The 24,937-nt window shown below is 36.3% G+C and overlaps 2 protein-coding genes across 4 annotated transcripts in view; both read right to left on the bottom strand.

Moving 5' to 3' along the window:
- Positions 1–535: 535 nt before the first annotated feature.
- cry-dash (cryptochrome DASH) lies at positions 536–7,594 on the bottom strand. Of its 2 annotated transcripts, XM_039666936.2 has the most exons (14): positions 7,419–7,594; positions 6,479–6,651; positions 6,291–6,384; positions 6,083–6,213; positions 5,018–5,166; positions 4,589–4,677; positions 4,437–4,510; positions 4,269–4,358; positions 4,104–4,183; positions 3,136–3,195; positions 2,872–3,029; positions 2,656–2,775; positions 1,265–1,441; positions 536–1,185 (listed from the first exon to the last, which is right to left on the bottom strand). In XM_039666936.2, exons 1-14 carry the CDS (start codon positions 7,479–7,481, stop codon positions 1,081–1,083), a joined length of 1,563 nt encoding a protein of 520 aa, XP_039522870.2. In that variant the 5' UTR covers positions 7,482–7,594; the 3' UTR covers positions 536–1,080. The 2 variants fall into 2 exon arrangements, with proteins under 2 accessions (XP_039522870.2, XP_039522871.2); XM_039666937.2 differs by lacking the exon at positions 3,136–3,195.
- A 1,223-nt stretch (positions 7,595–8,817) lies between these two features.
- Positions 8,818–24,937, bottom strand: part of map3k22 (mitogen-activated protein kinase kinase kinase 22) — a 58,296-nt gene continuing 42,176 nt past the window's right edge. Inside the window, exons 11-18 of one of the 2 annotated variants that reach the window (XM_039666939.2) lie at positions 24,528–24,589; positions 22,183–22,254; positions 19,163–19,327; positions 17,226–17,374; positions 16,998–17,129; positions 13,329–13,458; positions 11,854–12,031; positions 8,818–11,770 (exon numbers count right to left, since the gene is read on the bottom strand). In XM_039666939.2, the coding sequence (XP_039522873.2) occupies positions 11,542–11,770; positions 11,854–12,031; positions 13,329–13,458; positions 16,998–17,129; positions 17,226–17,374; positions 19,163–19,327; positions 22,183–22,254; positions 24,528–24,589 (1,117 nt within the window). In that variant the 3' untranslated portion in view covers positions 8,818–11,541. Of the gene's footprint in view, positions 11,771–11,853; positions 12,032–12,085; positions 12,271–13,328; positions 13,459–16,997; positions 17,130–17,225; positions 17,375–19,162; positions 19,328–22,182; positions 22,255–24,527; positions 24,590–24,937 lie in introns of those variants that run through there. The other variant, XM_089125550.1, reaches the window with a different exon arrangement.

Here is a 24,937-nt window from a genome sequence, read left to right on the forward strand (position 1 = left end):
TAAAAAGTTATGGAGAAAAAAAGGCTTCAAATGGTCTACTTCCCAAGAGCGTTTTGGTTCAATGTTTTATATATTAGGTAAATACTTGTCTATGTTTGGATTTTTCAGTGTTGAATTTATTGTTAATTATAATGTTATTATAATTTAGACAACATTAAGAGTAAATTTGAACAGAGAATTATCCAAACATAGATAATTAAAGACAAGTAAATAAATGTGGTCAAGTGTTAGGAGAGTAAAAAATAGTCTCACTAAAACACTTTAGTTCACTTTAGTTGTTAGCATAAATATTTTACAAAAAAAAGAAAGAAGCAGCAAAGCAATTTAGTTTCCAGTGGTTCACTAACATGCACGAAGCAATTTTGTTGTCATGTCACGTGACAATAAACCAAACCATAGCACATAATTGCCACTTTAGAATATTACATATGTTGTGTAAGTGCACATTTGTTCACGTCAAATGAAGTAGCCCCATGAAAAGTCCTTGATATTCATACCTCAAAGAAAAGTTATGATAAAAGATGCAGGAAAAGTATTGCAGTACTTTTTATTTATTACACTGACTTGTAATGATAGCACACAGCTGTCTTACAGCCTTTCCCCTGGCTTTTCAAAACCAAACTGAAACAGTCGGCCCTTCTCACTTCCTATTTCCGAAGAAAATATTATGAATGTGCACATTATTCAACCTTTTTCACAGTTCGTCTATAATTTACAATAAATCAAATCACTGGCAAAATGCAAAACTCCCATCAAAATTATAACTATTACACCAGTGTGTATAACTTTTCAACACACTGGACTAAACCAGGACATTTGCAGATTTTATGAAAACAACCAAAAATACAATATTGTATCCAATACAATATATAAAAACACATAAAAATTAGAGCTACAGTTTGTCATAATGTCCTTAGAATGTGAGCAGCAGTTTCTGTTTCTGCATGTGAAAACTGATTCGGAAAGAGCAACACAAAACCACACCATTTTTTTTCCATTTCCCCTTCCTCATTTCAGTCTGTAACAGATGCCTCACTACTCTGTAATGCAGCTCAAGATAAAGCACCAATCCACTACATCTCAGAAACCCTTTTTCTTGGAGAAGTAGAAGTCAATGCCTCTGTCTTTGTGTTGTCTTGGTGTGTAAGATGAGCCCCTCTTCCCTTTTGCTGATGATGGACCAGACTGAAAAAGAAACCACAAATATATTGTGTTGCTTTTCCCCCTCTAATAGTCAATAATAATCAGTTGTTAATAATCTTACTGATTTGTTGTTGACATGGCGGCTCCACTCGGGCGCGATGACGATGGGCGAGGGGTATGTGTCGTTGAGCAAAACCTTGGCGTGTGAGAGTGCCGAGTTGCTGAGGGTCCATGGCGTGTGCACGTCCCCACCTTTAATACCTCCAAGCTCTGGAACCCACTGTCGGACATAATCCCCCTTCGCAGATACAACATTTAGTGTCAATTTTGCACAGAAAAATACCTTATTATGCTGCATTAATATCTCAGACACATCAGACGCATGTGTAACTGCCTCTTCCTGTAAATTTTACATTTATGTTCATAGCACAACCTGCTTAAGTGACAATAAAAAGCATTTAAAAGTGGAATATACCAGGACATGAATTTGCAAATATATATACTGTATATATATATATATATATATATATATATATAAATCAGTTATATATATATATATATATATATATGAAGAGTTCAGATGCAAAAGCCTCTAAATGCCATTTGAAATTTTCTTCTACAATGATCATTTTTATCAAGCTTGTATATTTAAGTTCAGTAATTTCACTTAAATGACAATTCATTCCCATTTAAGTCAAATTAATGAACTTAAATATACAAGCTTGATAAAAATGATCATTATAGAAGAAAATTTCAAATGGCATTTAGAGGCTTTTGCATCTGAACTCTTCATATATATATATATATATATATATATATATATATATATACTGTATATAAAATAACTTTAGGCCATAAAGGCAGGTGTTAATTCATTATTAATGATCATTTTAATCATTTAAACATCCATTTTATTTGCTGATATTAGATAGACTCTAATTGAGCACTTTTATTTAGCCTGTTTTATATTGGCTAACACTTTATTTTACAATGTCCTTGTTACACGTCACATGTAGTTACTCTAGTAATAACTATAAATTATGTATAATAACACTATAACAAGGACAACTTAAAATAAATTTTAACTTAACCTTATTTTGTTTTGTTTTTAAATAATGTTTTTAATGTAATTTAATTTAAATCATTCCGAAAGGCTGTTAATTGTTACTAATCTGTTAATTTATTAATTACAATTTATGTAGAATACAACAATGGTTTGATATTTTCATGTTTCCCTTTCCGATTTTGGTTTTAAATTAATTGTTTTAGAATTTTACTATTTAAATTATGCTCAATTGTGACAACTTACCCCTATATTATGCAATATGTGTAGTGAACTGTATTTTCTCGTTGGTAAAAAAAAGACTACTTTTAAAAATAATAATTAACCTTTAAAAATAAAAATAAAAAGTGTGACAACTACTCTCTCTTACATTTTTTATGCTCAGATGTACTAACAAAATATATGAATCAGAATGCAGGTGTTTTTTGGTTTTATATGCTACTGCTTACGTTATTGTCATAGTCCAGTCCTTGTTTGATCATATTAAACTTCCTGTTTTCTCGAGGGTCATTTCCTATTCCGGCACTATAGAGCCAGTTTCCATAGTTGCTGCAGACGTCATGGTCTACCTGATGACAATGAATGATAATAGCGCATTAAACGGCAACAAAGAGCAGGAACCATCAACCCACTCCATCGAATATACTGTAGCAAACGTTTCTCACCAGCAGGTATTCAAACCACTCAGCGCCCAGTCTCCAGTCTAAGCCCAAATCTTTGGTCAGAAAGCTGGCCACATTTTGACGTCCTCTGTTGGACATGAATCCTGTCAGCGCAAGCTCCCTCATGTTCGCATCTACAAACGGCACCCCAGTTCTCCCCTCTGGAAAACATGGGAAAAATATCTTGCTATTAATTCACATAGGTTTGGAGCAACGTAAATGATGACAGAACCTGAATACTAGCAGGCTCTCTGAGGGACACATTACCTTTCCATGCACAGAACAATGTCATATCTGTTTTCCAGGAAACCTGCTTGTCTTGCAGACCTTCAGTTCACGAGGGATGAAAAATTATCGTATTAATCATTTAAACATCCATTTAATTTGAATATTATATTAGAATGTAATTGAGCTCTACAACGTTTTTATTCATTTGTTTTATTCATTTGTTATGTTTTGTTGTTTTTGGCTTCCTTAGTTAGCTTTGTGTCAATTAAAGGTAAAATAAATGAAAAAAAAGACCAAATTTGACAATTTTGAGAATTGAGAATTGACACAACTGCTTTCAACATTGATGATAATTAGAAATGTTTATTGATTGAGTAGCAAATCAGCATATCAGAATATTTTTCCCTCGTAGTCAATAATTTTATCCCTTAGTTAAAACATATTTAAAGTTTTTGCTCCACTCACTCACACGAGCTAAGAGATCCATTAGATCAACTTTACTCAAGTTACTGTATTGCTATTTACAAGGTCGAACACATAACAGTAGGGTTGGGAATTGCAAGAAATGTTCTGGTTCCGGTTATGTCTAACGATTCTGGTTCTGAATCAATCAAAATGATTAAACAACTAATAAAAAAGTATTAGTAAGAACAATCCAATTTGTGTTTGTTTCTTATACTTGTCAAATGAGTTTAACAGATGGGTAATGTCAACAAATTCAACATTATTTAGCAATTTGTGCATTCTCTGTGAGAATTTGAGACCTCTCCTAACTTATTGTCTCTCCAACACAAGAGAATATTGATCCAGACAGGTGAAACAGAATATGTAGCTTTAACAGTCATATCTTTATGAATGTATTTCATATAAGTAATCAATACACTTGTTAAGCGAGTTTTGGTTGCTATCATGTTTTTACTCTATTTTTGATCAAATAAATGCAGCCTTGGTGAGCATAATAAACTTATTTCAAAAACATTAAAAAAACAAAACAAATCCAAACTTACCATTAATATTAAATATTCTGTCTCCGTATTTTAAACCCACAAACTTGAAGTAGTCTCTCCACAGAAGTTCAAATATCACCCTGGTGAAGACAATATGTAGTATCCTTACACATAAAAAGCTGAAATGAGTTCATCTTCTTTGACAAACACATTCCAGTTACTCACCAGTACGTGCTTTGATTGGCTGTTCGTTCGGCCTCATACTTCTTTATCTGGTCATAGATGTATCTGGGTGATATGCATCCCAACGCAAGCCTGAATTAAAGTGAAGGAGAGTCAGCATTAGTCTGTGCTTTGCTTGTGCATAATGAAAACATCATTTCGAAGGCTCACCAAGGAGAAAACTTTGTAGAATAGTCCACTCCCATCATGCCATTCCGAGTCTCCTTATAAGACGCAACGGCATTCTGTGATAAAACAAGAACATGAAATTACCTTCTTTTACTGATTAAAATATTTTAGGAAAAAGGAAGAGCAGGGCTCACTGTATCCCAGAAGTAATGTTTCAGCCTATCAAGAGCTTCGGTCTCTCCACCGCGGCATGGGAAGGCCGAGCGGCAGTCCATCACAGGCTCTGAAACCACAGATAGGTCATACATCATGGCATAAGATAAATTGTTTTATCCTCCAAATATCCTTCTGAGGATTATTCAGTCATCTGTGAGGAAATCAGAGCACAATTCATATAAAACTGCAATATTAAGAAAGAGGAAATATGATTCAGCCTTTTCACCGTTCTACTGACAGTTATATTTTGTATCTAGAGATGTTGAAGTTTACTTTAAATGTGATTTAACCTGTTAAATGTCAGTAGCTACGTTTACATAAAATCATTCCGATAGATGAATCCAAATATGGTGTTTATATGAACGCTGAATAAAGTGAATACAGTTACTGTATGTAAATCAAGGTACCTGTTTGTCCCAGGCCCTCAAATGTAGGTATAGGACCCTCTTCCAGTCCAAGGGGAAGAGATTTAACCTTTTCCGGGGTGGAAAGGACCGGTCGCACTCTGCCTTGTCCCTCAACCACCTTTCTGAACTGGGTGTAAACATCAGGTAACCTTTCAAAGACAGAAACAGAAACAGTGGACTTAAAATAGTTTCCAATACTTAAGGAAAGTTAAAGGGTTTTTTTTTTACAAAGCTTAGCTAGATTGAAGTGGCTAACGTGAATGGACTAAAGTAACTGGTAAAACAATCATTTTATTTATTTTTTTGTTATATGTCAGCACCAAAATCTATTTTTATGACAAGAACAGATTAGTTTAAAACACAATATACTGTATATAATCTATATAAAACGCAATATATATAATATAAACACAATATTGAATAATGTCTTAAATACATATTCTTAAAAATTCTATTAAAAAAATTCCTTAAAATTTGTGATGTTGTGTTTTGCATTCTCAGATAATGTTTTCTTATTCACTTCTGAAATCAAGTTACTGTTTGGAAAAATGTTTGAAAGAAAGAACAGTCTTCAGAAAATCTAAAATGTATATTAAGATTTTTTTTTTAAGTATAATTTAATTATTTTAATGGCAAAATATTATATAGAGAGGCACTGACAGTTTACATTATACTCCCCCAATTTTGAAACATTAAGCTCATGCAGAAACTTAATTCAACACGAGAGTTGTTAGTAATCTAAAACTATTAAAAATAATTTCCATAATTGAAATAAAACATAAAAATTGGTCAATCGTTAAAAACTGAAATTTACAAAAATACATCAATATTTACTTTACTTAAATATTTACAATACTTATTGAAATAAATAAGTTGTAAGTATTAAAAGTATTAAAATGAATAAAACTCATAAATGGAATCAAAATAAGTGGAAGGGATATTAAAAGAATGAAAAACTACAATAAAACTGACAAAAGCACATAACAACATAAAATAAAAAGGAAAATTCAAAATATAAATAAACACGATAATAGCATATAAATAATACTGTAGCACTTGTCCTACCCTCCAATGTGCCTGAATGGTAGATCATCTCGGTGGTAAAGTGTAGAGCCCCAGAAAGTCTGAACTTTGACTTTGTTTTGGCAGCAGATGTCCTTTAGCTTCTTCTCCACAGTCTTTTCCTCTGACGCCACCTTCAGGTAATAGACAAAAAGACTTGTAGGCTACATTTCCAGTTTACAGACCTGTATGAGGCCACTCTGAAACACACCTCCTCATGAAACGCCACAGCTGAGACTGAACCCAGCTGCTTAATCAAATCACCAACAACATCCTCCGGCTTTCCTTGCCTGACCAACAGCGTGCTACACAAGGGCATACAAACATTATATTCACCATAAAACATCAGTATGTATGTATGACAGAATGTACATCCTGTGTGTGATGGGAAATTCCCACCTGCCCCGTTTCTTCAGTGTTTCTCTCAGGTCTTTAACACTGTCCAGGAGGAAAAGTAAACGGAACGGACCAGTCTTAGGGAAGTTGAAGTTATGGGTGCCCTGGTAATGACGCGGGTCGAAGCAGTAGAGGGGGATTATGTGCTCCGCATTCCTCTGAGCCCAGTGAAACACCTGGATGAATGGAGTAAAACCAGTTTGTTGTGTTTTTTTAAAGGTCCCACAAAGCTTAACATGTCAAAGCAAGCAGAGCAGTTCGTAAAACTTGAACAGTGTAGTTTATAGACCTACAATTTGTTTACTGATTCAAAAGAAATATAGGTAAATATATTGGGTAGTTTGTCAGCAAGGGTCACAAAGGGCATGGTCAAACGCTAGCACTTAAACGCTAGGGAGAAGGTTACATTAAACACACACATTTTAACATTAAATTATGATGTTAAATCTATATAGTATTTTATGCAATTACATAATTAAATTACAGTGTGTGTGAGCGAAATCTGAGAGAACCAAATCTGCCAATTAGAATTTTAAAGATCATGTGAGGCAATTATTAATATTTTAACAATTAATAATATTAATATATAGCGGCACAATATATAAATTATGTATTATACAAGTTTATTAGTCCTTCTTAGAAGCGCTAGTATGTGACCACGCCCTCTTGTGACGAGGTCAACAAACTACCCAATGAGCGGCCAGATTTCGCCTCAGTTCCTATAAAGTCCATTTATTATTCTCAAGTGTTCCGTTTTGCGTAAAAGTAATATTATAAGAGAAGAGAATCGTTGTGACGTGTTAAATCTCGAGCTGGACATCATTTCATATCGAGCAGGACAAGTCTATGCACACGGATTTAGGCGCGAGTGTGGTTTGCTCGAGACAGAGACGATTCTATGCTCCAATAGATTACATACAATACCAGGCTGTGTGATATTTACCTCGTTATCATGCAGACGCAGGTCGTTTCTCAGCAAACATATCACCGTACGAGAAGCGGACATCCTGGCAATCGGTTTTTAACAAGAAGTTTCGAGCGGTCGTGTTTACGTTGAACATGCAGACCAGCAGCAAAGAAAGAGTGACGAGCACGTTTGGTAACATGCGCGTGAGGAGGTGAGGTTACCAAACATGCAGTCTACGTGCTCTCTTTACCATCAATAAACAAAAAGTATTTCAAATCTTACAACTGACCGCGAATGTCTGCACGATTTAACAAAATATTAGACTTATGTTATGAATAAATGTTTTTCCATAGGCTTTTAGTGTTTAAACTAAAATATTTTATATATTTCCCCAATTGTTAGCATGTCATCCACTAAAATCATTTTTAGTTAAAAACAAATTTGATTTATATACCACTTTTAAAAAATTGCAGTTCAACGTGCTTTACAAACAAGAAAGAAACACTAAAAATAAAATAAACAATTAAATCATTACATTGAACATAACAGGAAAGCCAGAATAAATAATAATAATAAAAGGTATTAATATTTTCAGCACATCTTATTCTTCCTCCCTAATGTTATTCCAGAGGTGATCACAAAATCTTTTAGTTCTACTTTGTGGAAAAGCTCCAAAATTATTAATTTGCAGATGCCACGTTTTATTTAATTTTAAATCCGATGCAATGAAATTCATACATTTACATTCCAGATATGTACTTTAAATATTTAAAGCATATTAATGTTGACAACTGTACGCTTTGTGAAATTGTAAAAACATTGAAGCTTTGCATGAACCCCCCCCCCCCCCCTCTCTCTCTCTCTCTCTCTCTCTCTCTCTCTCTCTCTCTCTCTCTATATATATTTGCAGAATATGTTCCATTTGTTAATAGTAGTCAACATTCATTACATTGAAAAACACTTATGCTCTTTATCAACGCACATTAACAAATAATAAATATTGTAATAAATGTATTGTTCATAGATCTTAGTCATACCTTAGGTCAGTCACAGGTTTCACATTAGCCATAATGTGGCACAATTGTCAAAACTGATGGGGAAAGTGATCAATTTTGACAAGATGTTATTATAAATGTTATGATAGTGATTTTTATAATGTCTATAAAAGAATACAAAAGCAAAACTTGTGAAAAGAACTATAATAGCCATTAAAAAATTACAATTTTAACCAGAGTTATAGCCATTTTAGTGAAAGTGGCCCTGCCTACTTTATCTAAATTATTAATCTAAATTATTTTGACAACTTTTTGCAATGGGGGTCTCGGTCTCTAGATGATGCATGTCAAGTTTCGAATGAATCAGACAAGCGCCTAGTTTGAAAAAGTAGATTCGCGCTTGAACCCCTAATTACATAAACTAACAATATGGCACAATGTTGTAGACAATAAATTTATTTATTCAAATGTACAAAATCATTGATAAATGTTTCCAGGCTTTTTCATCAAGGCAGCACAGAATTCTCCATTCTTAGCCCCTCAAAAACCAGTGTGGTCTGGTTCACTCAGCTGAGACCACTCCACAATCATAATATACTGGGACTAAGGTATTGTGAATATAATGAAACATTATGACAGCTCGTTACAGTATCTATTTACAGTACAATCATCATCAGATCTTCAGCGCCAAAGTGTCTGATACTGAAACCATCTGAAGGACATCAGAAAACACATTCCATCGTTAAATGTTTTAAAAATGACTGACCTCTCAGAATAAGGACATCAGAGAAGGCACTATTCGCAACACGAATTGCTGCTGGTGAATTTCTACAATTCAAAACAACAACAGTATCATAGTATCAAGTGTTGAAAGTTGAACATTTACATTTGGACAAAATCAAAATAATATGCCATTTAAAACAATGTACATTTTATATTTTTTGTTACACTGTGTGTATATATTTATATAATGATGATGACATCAAAAAAAAGTTTGCATGTTTGAGTCGACAACTTTATAGGTTACAAATCAAGGCGGCGACTGTTTCAGCAGCACTGACCAGTTCTGAAGTGTCCAAATTCATAACTCAAGCATATCACTTGCTCTTTGGTTGTATTTGACCGAGCGAACAGTACAAGAATGCTAAATCACCAGCCGTAGTAGTCTTCTCTAAAATATTGCTTTGACACTTTAGGGTAATTTTTTTTTATATATAATAATACAAAAAGTTTGTTATCGTCATTCCAAACGTGAATAAAAAAAAAGAAAGTATAAAAATATCCGTTGAATCTCAGCTGATTATTCTATGTGCTCTATGCATGAGTCCAATATTGCAATGGGAATGTATTTACAGTGATTAACTCTGGGTAAAGAGTGCTAAAACTTTACATAATATAAAAAAGACGTGTTTATACAGTCTTCATTCGTTGAATAGACATGAAAAAGAAATTCTGTCTCATACTGTACCACTTTGGTGGTTGTATATGTCTTATTCTGTCTCATTTGGTTAGATTCTAACCATCAAACACATAATCTTAACAAAAAATTACTCCAATGAGTATTATACAGTACATCTATCTCTATATTTTCTCCATGAGGTCTTTGTACTTTCAATGACACTCAGGATTGGACCCAGGGATACAGAAGTACATGAGCCATAATCAAAATCAATGACCGACTGACTGAATTCTGCAATACAAAAGACCACGTTTAACTCTCACCATCTTAAGATGACACCCTTAATACATTCGGGCCAAATTCAGACCCTTTGTGATTTGTTCAGAAACCCCTGTGGTAACGCATCAGAGCACTTGGGGTGGTTTCAAGTGCATCGGGGGATCCGATAAAGTCAACAGGCAGTAATGCATGTGAACTATGCTATTGTAATCAGGTTCTCTTTTTTTATTTACCTATGACACATTATGTGCCAATCTGTGCCGGTATACTAAGTGTTGGCACTTTATTGTAGCATCCTAGCTAAGCTGGTTCAATCCCAATGACACAGGCTCTGTCCCAAATGGCACCGGGGTCAATGACAAATCAGAGCGTCCATATAAAGAAAAGGAAAAATCTTTGAAAATGAACATTTTCAGAATTTCATATTGAGTTTGAAAACATTTTATAAAAAATTTTAAGAAATTTAATTACTATAAAAATGTAACCTGGTGTAGCTATCAAGTGAAAAATAATACATTTTCCTCGCACCTTAAAAACAATTATTTGTGATTGTGATGTGTACACTCACTATTTGTGTGATTATTTGTGATTATTAAAATTTTGGAGAGTCACATCACATGACATTTTGAAACAATAATACTTTGTTAAAATTCAATCAAATAATGAAATATTACGCCAAACTACAAAAAAAAAATGATATAAGGGCAGCTGTTCTTAATTACTTTAAATGTCATCCATTCATTTTGAATAAATGAATGGATCTGGCAAGACAACCATGTTATGTCATTGACCCACTCTCAGCTCTCACTGTCGATACTTTGCCGGGTAATAGTATGCAGTGACTGTGATGACTCATTTCCAGTTATCAACAATTGCAATCATATTTTCATTAAAAATAAAAAATAATAATAGACATTTATATTACCTTGGCAGTAAATGACAAAAAAACATGTTATGAATTAACACTGCTGTGAGGGTGATTCTAATACAATGGCTGAGGAAGTGATGGCAACTTTGAGTTCTGACCAACAAAATTAATCTCTTAATATTTTTTCCATCTTTTGGAAAGTCGTAGAAACACCATCTTGGATTGTTTGTCTTTTCCTTTTGGAGGAAATTGGAATACAAACATATTTGCTTTCATCCCCTATTCACCACTAAAGAAGTTTATCCAACTGTTTATCCGACGACATCCGCTTCTGAAAACCCTGGAAATGTGAAAAAATTCCATTCAGCAAAAGGTCAAAAGTACGCCATTTAGGACAGAGCTATGCACCATTCTGATTAACAATACGGGAAATGCTATTCGTTTTTTCCGTCCATAGATTCCCTCTTAACGTGATATTTGTCGAGCTGCATTGAGGAGATCTGAAATATGGTCAAGTTTGTTCTAAGTTGGCAGGTTGGCGGGTTTCTCCGGACCCTGGAAGGCAGAGTGGTGATTGTTCGCGTGATTGTGTGGCTTTCCCTGGGGATTCCAGAGAGATCAGAAGCTGCCCTGGACAAAAGGGTGACTGAGAAGCCCCTCGGCAGTGGGCCGCCACTTCTCTTCCACAAAGATCTGCCGCAGGAGATCCCTACATGCGTCGGACACTCCCTCGGGCAGGTTTGGCTTGGTCGGCTGGGTTGCGATCTTGAAAATGGCTGCCATCGCTTCATATTCAGCCCATGGGGGTTTTTGAGTTAGCATCTCAACGACCGTGCAGGCAACACTCCTGAGGAGGGAGACGTAAGGGACTTTTAGCGAACAATAGCTTTGTTTCCAGTCACATATTTTTATATGAACCTCAGAGCTCACCAAATATCTGCTTTGCGTCCGTATCCTTCTCCATTAATGACTTCCGGGCTCATCCAGTAGGGGGTGCCGGTGACCGATTTGATCCCCGTCCCGGACATGCAGATGGTCTGAATGCGTTTGCTAGCCCCGAAATCTCCCAGCTTCACATTTCCAGAGGAGTCCCTCAGAATGTTTGCGCCTGTGAGGAAACACATGTAGATTGAGTTACATGTTTGCATCTCCAATGATGACAACTGCATAAAATTATAAGCTGCCTATGGCTGATGGCTTTTGAAGTTTGAGACGCAGCCTTTCTTCCCACGCTTCTAGTCGGAGTGATTTTCTGTTGGTTTAGCCGTGTTGTCTGTGAGATTTGCGCTTGTTTGGGTAATGACTAATTCCCGCCAGCCGCAAGGTTTCCACACCCTGGAAGTCTCACTGTATTGTGAACGGAAAATTAAGAAAGAATATGAGAGGAAAGACAGAGACTCCTTCCTTTGCGGCCCACACTTGTGTATATTTCCAATAGAGGATCTTCGGTTTGTAACGGGAATGACAGAGACTGTATTGGTCACATATACAAAAAGTATTTAGACGCACTTAAAAATGTCTGAATGTACTGTAAATGTATAAGATAAGAGTTGCAAACAAATATGGCTGGAGAATTACTTGAACGTTTGATCATGAGCGTATGAGCATGTTTTTACAATAAAAACCTGTAAGAATTCTACGGTAAAAACCTGGTAACTACGATATGTTACAATACATTGCCATGTACAGTGAAAACTATAAATGGTTTAACATTGCATTGTTTTTGCCAGTAAAAACTGTATAATGTAAAAAACAGTAAAAAAAATATATATATATATGACATCATATATGAATAAATAAATGTTATACAGTATAAACAGTTTTGTTTCTTCTTATTTTTGCTATAAAACTATATCAGAGTGTTTTGTGCAACATTTGTTCTCATGTGGCTTGAAATCATGAAATACATGGTCATATGTTCAGGCACCATGTGATACATTTTCACTGCGTTTTTTACAGCAAATTTAATAACCACAGTTATTGTAAATTAAATTTTGCAGGCTCATTTTAATTTGTGAAATGTTCTGCTTTGGGACTACTTGTGCTTTCCTTAATAAACTGAGAGATTAAAGAGTGTCCATGTCTAGTAGAAGCAATGCTGGCACTGTCTGGTTAGTACCTCTGATTTAGAGGATGTGTTTGATATCGATGCTTAAAGAAATACCTAATAGACAGGTTGTTAATTCTGGTTTGGAGTTTAGCCCTAAAATCAGAAGGAACGCAAAACTTTTGTCTCATGCTATTGGTGGCAATACCTAAAGGAAGTACGTAAACAAATCTGAGCCAAACCAAAGTTATTCTACTTAATAACAAGAGATGTATTTCAGGTGGTCCATTAGATTTACATTACAAAGCAACAGCCTACTGTTCTTATCTGAAGGCGATTTATGATTACTGTGATTTACCTTTGATGTCTCTGTGTACGATCATGTTGCTGTGCAAATAGTGGACTCCCTGCAGGATCTGTCGGGTGTATCTGCGGGTGACTTTCTCCGTCAGCGCTCCGTACGCCTTCAGTTGGTCTTTAATAGAGCCCTGGACACACATGGACACACAGATGTATCATACTGTTCAACAGAGTGCTATTAAACAAGAGCAAGGAATCTTGCTTGAATTCAGATACCATATTCAGCGTATAAAGTGAATGCATGTGTTTTATTCTCTAAAAGTAGAAACTGGACTATAAAGATTTGGTATTTTTATTAGGAAACTTCAAAAACAAGCTGTCAGCATATGCTTTGACAGGAAATATAAAAACAAACCTGTTTACCACAGGATACAGTGCAATGGAAAATTGTTTGACCCATTCCAGATTTCCTGATTGCAAATGTTTTTGCTGTATTATTTTTGTTCATACTGTAAGCAGGAATTTAAACAAATATTATTAAGTAACAAGTACAAAGTATTAAAACTAATATTTTGTTGCTGTTACTTTTATAAACTAAACTATTGTGCTTTTAACTCTAATGGATGATTCAAAAAAATGAACATCAAAACAACTATTATTGTGAATATATTCTATAACTGTGAATATATATATATATGAATATAATCTATAACTGTGAATATATATATATATATATATATATATATATATATATATATTAGGGGTGGCACGGTTCACGAAACCGACGGTTCGGTTTGTATCACGGTTTTAGTGTCACGGTTTTCGGTTCTGTACGGTTCTTGTTATTTTTTTTCTTTTAATCTTTAACACTCCAGAAATGTACTTCAGCATGTGATATATAGCTTAATTATCCACACTTTAGGATACAGTATAAAAAAAATTATATTCATGCAATCATGCACAAACTGAATTTGACTCTTTGACTTTAAGCACATTTTTGGACTATCTCAGAGGAAAGCTAGGTGAGATTTTGATGCAGCAAGAGAGAAGACATTGACATGCTTTTTGTTTATTTGGCCATAAAAAGGAGAATGTGCATCACTATCTCTACAAGAACTTGTGCATTTTTGTCACACAAATCTTATTTACACAAAGAAATTAACTTGCATTTATTAACTGACAACTTTTGTAGCTCTTACAAAAATTCTATCTTTTAAAAGAAAAAAAGAGGAACTTTGTCTTTTATGAATAAGTCAATATACATGAAACCTCATTGCCTATAATTAGGCTATAGCAATAGCAAAGGCCATGAACATAAAGTGAAACATAAGTTCAACCTCAACACAAAAAACAGTATCAACAATGCTTCTATTCCCAAAAAGTGAGGGTACCTTTTTTCACTTGAAATTAAAGTGCAGGATTTGAAAACATATGACTGGAGCTCTTATCTAAACATAAAGTGCCACTGTAACGTTATATTAAAATATCATAACATGAAATCCAAAATGTTCCCACACACCAGACTTATACCATAGACTTATACGACGCTGGCGCATCCTCCAACTCCCTCATCTCTCCCACTTGCCATTTGTCCGCGTGCCGTGACCTACAGCGCTCCATACTCACTTTTACTGGCTTGTTTACTAACTTGAACCGGCGCTGCACAGAGCGATCGGTAATGACATCAAATACCGCGAAAGTGAGTGACGGAGCCGTCGTTCTCGCACTAGTTTGATGTTATTCACCGGTCGCTCTGTGCAGCGCCGGTCCAAGTCGAACAAGCTTATGTCGCGCGAAAAGAAAACACGCGTGACATACGGGCACGAGGCTACATTGCGCATGCGTCGAACCGTGAGACGCACACACGCTCCGAACCGAGACAAGCGAACCGAACGGTTCGGGTGTTTTTTCATGTACCGTGCCACCCCTAATATATATATATATTCTAGGGCTGTCAAACGATTAATCGTGATTAATCGCATCCAAAATAAAAGTTTGTGTTTACATAAAATACGTGGGTGCACTGTGTATAATTATTTTGTTATTATATTATACATTATATATAAATCTATATACAATATATACATGAAAATATTTCTTAACATGTGTGTGCATTTATATATATATATATATATATATATATATCAAATAATTATACACAGTGCACCCACATATTTTATGCAAACTTTTATTTTGGATGCGATTAATTATGATTAATCATTTGACAGCCCTAATATATATATATATATATATATATATATATATATATATACGTATATATACACACACACACACACACACACCTCACAATTGATTATTAATTAAATACATTATTTTAAGTAACATTTTGTATTAAGGTTCAATTTATTAACATTTGCTACATTAGTTAACATGAAATAAAAATGTAAAATACTTATAAAGCATCCATTAATCTTAGGTAATGTTAATTTAATCATAAAACATAATAAATCAAATAATAATAAAATCAAAATGTGTATTAATATTATTTAACAGTTTAATTAACATTTAATAATTGTAAGAACTATTTTTATTATCTAATATTCACAAAGATTTATAAATATTGTAACAAATGACAAATGTGCAAATGCATATGCATGATACTTTTAATGTAATAAAAAATGAAAGCATTTCTTATTTAATCATATATAGTTAATCATATTTGCTGAAAACCAGTGTGTTTGCAAGGAAGTCACACTGTTTACAAATCTGGAGCTGGAAGCTGTTTGTCGAATTCTGAAACTCTGGAAAAACAGATCATAGTGCCAAATGTTCCGCACATGTGTCTGTGTTTCTTTGAAACACTACCGCAAACAAAGTTCATATTTCCTCAGCTTTCCTGTTTACACCCCTCACCGAAGAAACAATGTCTCCTCAAGGACAACTTTGTGAAACACCTGTGACACAAACTACAAAGCCTCCCTAGCAATAATACATTTGGACAGCTCCTGGTATTATTTTGTATTATAAAGCAACCACAATGACCCATGTCAATTTATTAAAATGAAGCGATGTGTACCGCACACAGAATCCTACTTTAATACACTGCTACAGGCCCTGGTGATCTTCTGATGCCTTATTATGCAATGCATTTCTCACCTCATCTAACCCTATTCCACATCCTACTCATTCAAAGTCCTTCTCTCTGTCTCCTGTTCCCTTTACCTCTGCTCTTATCAAGAGACAGCAGTGCTGTGCAGAGGCTGGTGGCTTTGGCTCTGAGCAGCGATGCATCTGTCTGCCAGAGACCTTGGGAAACATTCCCCTTTACCAGACAATATGTGACTAAGACACTCAGTCTGTGCATATTAAAATGCAGCTGACAGACGGGATAGACCACGTCTGACGTTCATTAAAACACCCATTTGCAAAGAAAATGAACTTGTAAAGCTGTGCGGTTGTGCTGACAAAGAACACTGTGGATATGTTCGCGAGCCAGTGACATTTTGGAGTGGGTTGGTCATTAAAAGGAAAATTGCAGATTCACTGCCAGTTTAACAAATACTTGAAACACTAAAAGGAGGAATTGAGAATGCGCCTGCTATGGCTTGCACATGCTATCTGTGTTCTTTTAGCTCCTGAAAGAAAAGAAAATAGGAATGGTATGGATACAGATTTTCTTATTCAATTTGATTCGATTCACAAGCTCTCGACTGGTTTATATTCCAATTTGATTAGACTCAATATGCTCTCTGTGGTTTATACACACCCCAGGCATGAATTCCACAAAGATGGCCAGTTTTCTCTGCACCGGATCACGCAAGCATCCGTAGTACTGCACTATGCGCTCGTGACGCAGGTTCTTCAATAGCTGAATCTCACACTCCAGTGCGTTCACTTCCTGTGGCGTGAGATAAAAAGAAAGAGAGTTTTCAGAACACAGAAAATCTCTTCAGTGCATAAATACTGTCACCATCTGAGTCCACTACATACTAACCTTGCTGGTCTCGTGACAGTCAGGGTCAAAGGGCACCTGCTTGGCTGCCAGCTCGCGTCCCGTGTCGACGTCGTAGCAGAGGTAGACCTCGCCGAAAGCGCCCCGACCGAGCAGTTTCCCCTGACGCCAGTTTACCGGAGCCCTTGGGGCTGAGGGTTAGAAGAAACAAACCACGTTAACCTCAGCAGCACGCCGCAGACTGTAACTCAAACCAGACACAGACTTGCTGACGACACAGAGTCAAACCGCAACTGTATTTACAACTGGATGCTATAAAGATTTATACTTTCAGATTTATTTGCAACTGTTCTCCTCTCAGACAATAAACTAACATTTAAATGTACAAAGAGTAAGATAGTGAGCTATTGGAAGTTGCTGCATGTTATTTAAAAAAATACACTACTGAATATTAAAGGAGTAGTTCACTTTTGAAAAAACTTTTGCTGATAATTTACTCACCCCCATGTCATCCAAGATATCCATGTCATTCTTCAGTCGAAAGGTTGCCTTGCTCTGTTATGTGATGCACATTCCTGACTCAAACTCGTTCATCAAAATGAACAAATCTTTTCCCTAGTCATTTGGTTCATTCAACAAACGAAACGAACGAATTGACTCCGAAAAATACTAGTTCATTTTGATGAACGAGTTCGAACAGGAGAGTCACGAACGTGCATCACAGTACAGAGCAAGGTGACCATTTGAACTTATAAAACGTAAACTTTGTTATTTTTTTTAAATGAGTGATTGTTTCGCTTGATAAGACCCTTATTCATCGTCTGGAATCGTTTAAAGCCCTTTGAACCATTTGCAGTTTGCACTGAAACTATCTTTTGGACCTTGAACCGTTTGGTTCCCATTGAAGTCCATTATATGGAGAAAAAATCCTGGAATGTTTTCATCAAAAACCTTCATTTCTTTTCGACTGAAGAAAGAATGACATGGATATCTTGAATGACATGGGGGTGAGTAAATTATCAGCAAAAGTTTTTTCAAAAGTGAAATACTCCTTTAATTCTGAAATTCTTTTTAACACATTTTTTTTAAATCTCAACACATTTAATACTTTTTTTATGGCTTTCAATACATTTGCAGCATGACTGATAGCTATAATGAGCCACATACATGATAGCACAATATGTGTCTGCATTTAATATTTCTGCAGTTGTTCTCTAAACATGGATCTAATCATAGATAGATGAACTTCATGTCTGGATGCAGTTAAACTACACCCAAGTCTGAGAACAACCCTCCCAAAACAAGATTTACGCATCTCTCAGACTCATTTCCCACTTATTCTATGACGGACACATTTGCGTCAGTATTTACCATTATCTTAATTAGCTAAGCATTCCTATAATGATATTTGACATGATGAATCTATCTGAATAGTTTATGGAAGATCTGGGGAGGCAGACAGCAGAGACGAGCATTCATGTTCATACGTCAAATTCAGGCGCACAAACTAGATTAATGGAGCTGATAAAACAGCCTACACAGGGGGTGGGGGTTGGGATTGTCACTCGTCGTTGTGTCGTTTTTGTTTGGATTTTTTAATTGTGGGGGGAAAATGTATACCAAGAAGAAAGTGCAAACAGTTTTCCACTGTATTGTTGTCTGTTTTTATTTGTGTGTAAATATTAATTTATGCTTTGACCTATTCAATCAAGGCGGCTTATAAAAGTAATTTATGAATCAATCTATATAAAGAACCAGCTCATATGAGTGGTAAAACATGTGGTTAAATATGATTTCTTTTGTTGCAGTGCTATAGATTCAGCCGCATGAGATGGTACACAGAAAGGGGTGCAGCACTAGAAATAAAAGAAATCTGATATTTCTGGTCTGGAGGCAAGCCTACAAATGTGTTTAATGGGATTGTCCTTTCTAATTATCTACATAAATGTCCTCCTGTGAATGTATGCATGTGCTCTTACATTTAGGACTGTTGAGTTGGCAGTTTTTCTCAGTCCAGCTGATGTTGTGCAGATCTCCGCTGTACAGTAAAGTGCTTTCCCCATTATAGCTGCGTGTACGGCTGGACGGGACCAGCTGAAACAGCTTCTCTTGAGGCATAAAGCTTCGAGGGAAAGTCCTCCGACCTATATAGACACATATTTTATAAATGCACACAATAAAAAAAAAATACAAATAACCATTTAGACCCATTGACCAATAAAATTCCATGACCTTTTGGAGACTTTGAGTCATTTGACATACTGAATTTATAAAAGCCTTTTCCATCTATATATACTTAAATGAACAAATACGCTCATTTCTGTGATTTTCCTACACCTGGAAACCACACTTTAAAAAAAGACATTTGCTTGATATTTACAGGATTCCCACTGCCGTATCCATATCTAATTGTGTTTGCGATTTTAATTTTCAAATGTCATAAAAAACATTCCCCCAAAATGGATTAAATCTTTGCAGAATTCAGATTCCTGTTCTGAATAATCTCGTAATGCTTTAAGACACATGCAATTAACACGTCATGTCCAAACATGTATCTTTATATTCCCTCTCTTCTTCCCTGATTCTCTCTCTCACGCTCTTCTTTTCCTTTGCCTCTCACTTCCTCCATCAACCTTTCCACAATGCAGGAAACTGCTCTCAGTACTTAGTGTTTTGCAATAGTCAGTGTGCCTCATCAGGGGAAACACAAATAAACACACACACACACACGGACAAGGTCTTAAATACACTCAGTTCTGGGGAAACTCATCATGCTGGCCAAGTTCATGGCCATGTGCACAGCTTTATCTCGACTAGATCCTGCCTCCAGCACAGCATGTAATGTAAGGAAAATGTTGTAAAAATCAGCACCTGTATAAGAGCATCAAATCAGCATAAACTAGTATTCTAGTCTCGTCAGAAGGAATGAAAAACGGTTTTGTGTTTTGGAATTGCCAATCTAACAATTTATGGATCTGGGCTGAAAGCACATGTTTGATTCCAAATAGGAGAATCAATCCTGCTCTGTCCCATTGTGCAATGTCCTCCACGCTAACACGATCTAGTAGCCTGACTTCGTCATACTCATATTCAAGAGAGAATATGAGTCTGAAACCGCTCTATTACGCTTTGATTATGAGGCGTGTCGTAACCGAACCAGGAAAAAAAAAAACTCTGCACTCAATTGGATAGTCGGTAGACCTACAACCAATCAGAGCAACGCAGTAAGTCAACTCCTTTGCATAGCGCAGTTTTCAAATACAGAACGTAGCCTAACTGTATTTATTTTAGAAGTTAAATAACGAGTGTTGCTTCTTTTACTTACTTCTCCATGAGTGCTACCAAAGGAGAAACCACAACGACCACAGGCTTTTCATTACGTCCCATCTTCTTAACGACCATCAGAGCCAGCTGATAAGTTACACTTTTCCCGAATCATGTAGGAAGGACGCCAAAAATATCTTTCCGATCGACAAATGCCTTGATTGCAGTTCTCTGTTTGTCTATTAAAATGAATGCGCTGTCGATTTATTTTACAAAAGACGCGACAGCGGAATCTATACATCTCAATTCTCCAGCTGCAGTCATCTTTGACAAGCGCACTTTGATGATGTGATGATTACGTCCCTGCAGATCATCTGTCCATCATCGTATAAAGCCCGCCCTGGCAATTTGAATGGCCCGTTCATTTTTTGCCTGATCATAATTACTCCTCAATGGATCGAGTCCAGACCGAACTTCCCGACCAAAAAATGTTGTGGGCGGAGTTGGCATCCAGGCTAACGATCCAGAGGACGGTTCAGGCAATTAGTGAATTGCGACTTGCTTTGGATAAGAAAGCATCCACTAAATGCTAAACAAATAATTAATTTACTAATTAGGCCCTCTGAGAATTGAGAGGCTCCAAATACCAGACTGAAGTTCACTTTCATTCGGGAACTCCTACGTCTCGTCTTAGGGGTTTCCAACGAATTGGGATCACGCTAGGGAGACCAATTGCCTTTGAGTGAATTAAAAGGAGCCAATGAACATAGGCATTCAGGAATTGCACCTGTTCGTCGATTGGTGTTCTTCCCACCGGGAAGACCCCCGAACTTGCCCATACAAAGTCGTACTTTCCTTCCTGCAAGATGGGTTGGAGCGAAGGCTGTCTCCCTCCACCTTCAAAGTGTATGTTGCCACAATTGCCACTCATCACGATACAGTAAATGGTAAGTCATTAGGAAAGCACGACCTGGTCATCAGATTCCTTAAGGGTGCAAGGAGGCTAAATCTGCCCCGCAATCTACACCCATTACCCTCTTTGGACTTAACTCTAGTGCTCAGAGCACTTCAGGGGCCCGCTTTTGAGCCCTTTAATACGACACAGTTAAATATCCTGTCGATGAAGACAGCTCTCCTGAGGGTAGGGGATCTGCAGGCATTTTCAGGCGACGAATCGTGCCTGGAGTTCAGACCTGGTCTTTCTCACTTTGTTCTGAGACCCCAGTTCGGATATGTGCACTTCGTTTGTAGATTAGGTAGTGAACATGCAAGCACTGCCCCCGGAGGAGGCAGACCCAGCCCTGCTTTTCTCTGTCTCATACGCGCTCTAAATTGTTACATGGACAGAACGCAAAGCTTTAGGACCTTAGAGCAGCTCTTCGTCTGTTATGGAGGCGAGCAGAAGGGGAAGGCCGTATAAATACAACCAAACTAGATAAATAAACCAAATACATTGTTATTAACTCTTTTCAGCATCATAACCCTTGGTTATTTTTATCCATATTGTAAAATTATGTATAAACTATTATTATTCCATTTTATTAAAATAATAATTATTCAAGTTTTAACTGAGAGGTTAAATGTAAACAAATTATTATTTGTTTTTAAATTATTATATGAATAACACAGTTTATAAATAATTTCACAACAGTTAATGACACACACGGTCACTGTTTTCCTTTATTATAAATACAACAGTTACACACACATTGTTCTGGTAAAGGGCAGAGCTTACCGTCACCGTAGTCTTTACTGCGACTGGACACATGAAACTGGCGTGGAAAGGTCCCGTGTTTCCCATGACGTCCTGCAGGTGGAGCAGTTAGATACAAGCCAGTTACTCGCATATATTTTCTTCTCGTTCACAGAAAACAGCTCATTTTGACAAGCAAAGTAATTAGTAATAAGAGTATTTGATAAGGCGATATGTAACTATGCATGAGGTCATTGAATCAAGCAAATCAGATATCAGATATTGAGGAGCCCTTTATCACACAGTGTGATAAAGCCTGATTTGCTTGATTCAATGACCACGCATAGCTACATACCGCTTTATCAAATACTCTAATTACTTTGCTTTGTCTGTGTGATAAAGGGCCCCTCATATATGTATGTGTGTTCTTTAATTAAATTCTGTATACAATTATTACAAATAATTACATCCAGACATGATGCTTTTAATGTATTAGTGTAGTTTTTTTTACTGTAGTAAATAGATTATCAAAGAAAATCTCTCTTTCTTTAATTGTCATGAAAATAATGCAAAATTACTTTGGGAAACAAAACAAATAGAAGCATTCTGATATGATGTCATGCTCCAAGGTTTCTGCTTTGAATAAATTCTCTCCTTGAAATGGTAAAAAAGACTTAGAGAGAAAGAAAGAAAGAAAGAAAGAAAGGACTAAAAAACACCTGCACAAAACGAGAGTGGGAGAGTAGGTGTCTGTGTGTAAACACTGAAAAGCTGCTTTGAAGCAATCTGTATTGTAAAAAGCGCTATATAAATAAAGGTGACTTGACTTGACTAAACACAAGCAGGGGCCCTGGCTAGATCGCTTGAACATGAGCGCTGCATTCTGCGATTGAAAGCAGCTGTTGAGCGAGCGACTGCCTCCCCATGTGCTGTTTGCAGCCCGTCTCCTAGGGAGACCCAGTGATTTGCTCTGTTTAGAAGAAGAGTGCAGGGAGGAAAAATCCACTCACAAGCCCTGAAAAAAAAGCCTGATCTCTATGGAGAAATCCTCAGTGAAAGCATGTATGAGTGTGTTTGGCTTTCAATGGAAACATGTTGTCTGTATCATAGAGCCCTGGGATATAAATGGTCTGCAGCTCGTAAAACGGAAAGTTTCCATGAAAAGTGTTTTTGTGCATGTGTGTGTGACTGGCCTCTGTTGGGGAAGATTACTATCTCATTATCAGGCAGGCCTGCTCTATTTGATCACTGCTCAAGAGGAAAAACAACAGAGGGAAACCGGGCATGAGCATGAGAGCTGGAGAGAGCGAGAGTGACAGAGCAAAGGAGAGACAGAGAATACTAACCAGGGAAGGACATGGGAGAAAATCTCCTTGTTTAACCACTCCAGTAACTTTCAATTTCTCAGCACAGCAGAAGAAAAGGAATGAAAGGGGGAAAGAAGTGTGAAAATCTCATTCTCTCCCTGTGGATACAGGTCTATAACTCTGTTCCTAAAATCTAGTGAGCTGCCTACATATGCAGACTTCACATGCATCACGTTGAAAAATAATACATTTCTTAATATCTTTGTCTTATCCAGACAAAAAAAAATATTCAAGTATAAATATTTAAACATCCTAAAACAAAGGTAAATTTACTTGAAAACAAAACTGAATAATATACTGCATTCAGACATACATACATAATATGTTTTACATGAATTAAACAAAAAATAATGAGAGCATGAACTATAATGAGTTTAAGAGACTTATATGAAAAAAAATGTTTAAAAGAATAGTAATTATTGAATTTAATTGACATTTAAATTTTAGAATATCTTGAATTAAGTTTAAGTTCTCATAAAATTTAGTTGGATTTATGCTCAACAAACAAACAAAAAACTGAATAATGATGGTAAACAATAATGATGGCAATAGTAATACCAATAAAATATAATTGATTGTATACAGAATAATAATACAAATGAATCTAAATAAAATATTATAAATCTTAGGATTATAACTCCTTTAATACAGAAATTAAGAACTGAAATTAGTATTGAGTCAAATCTCTCATGTACTTCGAAAACAAGTTTCTGTCTATGTAGAACGTCAAATCAGTCATTTATTAGGCTCCATTTCTGTTAGGATGCTCCCTTAGAAGGCAGCTGCCTATCTATCTGCCGCATCCCATCAAAGCAGCTCACTAAGTTTGGGAACATGCTATTTTACAGTCTTGTTTTAACGCCCCATTAGCAACACACAGTGATCACAGTTAGCAGCTCAAAGGACGCATCTTTGCTCCTCTCATAGAGAGCCAGATCTACAGTATAATGGAGCAAAGACCATTAAAAGTGCCCACAGCACTGACAGAAATCCCTATTCACTTGCTCGTGTCAACCTCACCTTTGTATTCATAGTTGAGGTTCAGGTAATTGTTGTCCCGGTTGCTCTGGGAGAATGGCGGGCTGTGGAAAGACAAGGAGAGGAGGAGAGATGATGGGTTATTTTTGCTTGTTACTCCCCTGTGTGCAGTGGTGACGTTGGGCCGCACCGTCTGCCTGGCCTACATTCCTGCAATGTGCCAATGTGCCCAATGTGACCGCCTGCCACCTGTCGTTAAGTATGGTAGATTGTCTCTACCTGATACCTGACCCGAGACACTAACGTCCGACCATTCAACGGGGTTTCGGAGACGTTTGAATAGCGCAGTGGAAGCGTTAAGTGTCAGTCAAATTTACACAATGCAGTGACCCAAAAAAGCATTTTGGCCACCATCTATGTTGCATCTGCAAACCAATGATGCTAAACTTTTT

Source organism: Pimephales promelas, chromosome 22, assembly GCF_988280905.1.
Source record: "Pimephales promelas chromosome 22, fPimPro1.hap1.1, whole genome shotgun sequence".
In the NCBI taxonomy this organism is placed as follows: Eukaryota; Metazoa; Chordata; class Actinopteri; order Cypriniformes; family Leuciscidae; genus Pimephales; species Pimephales promelas.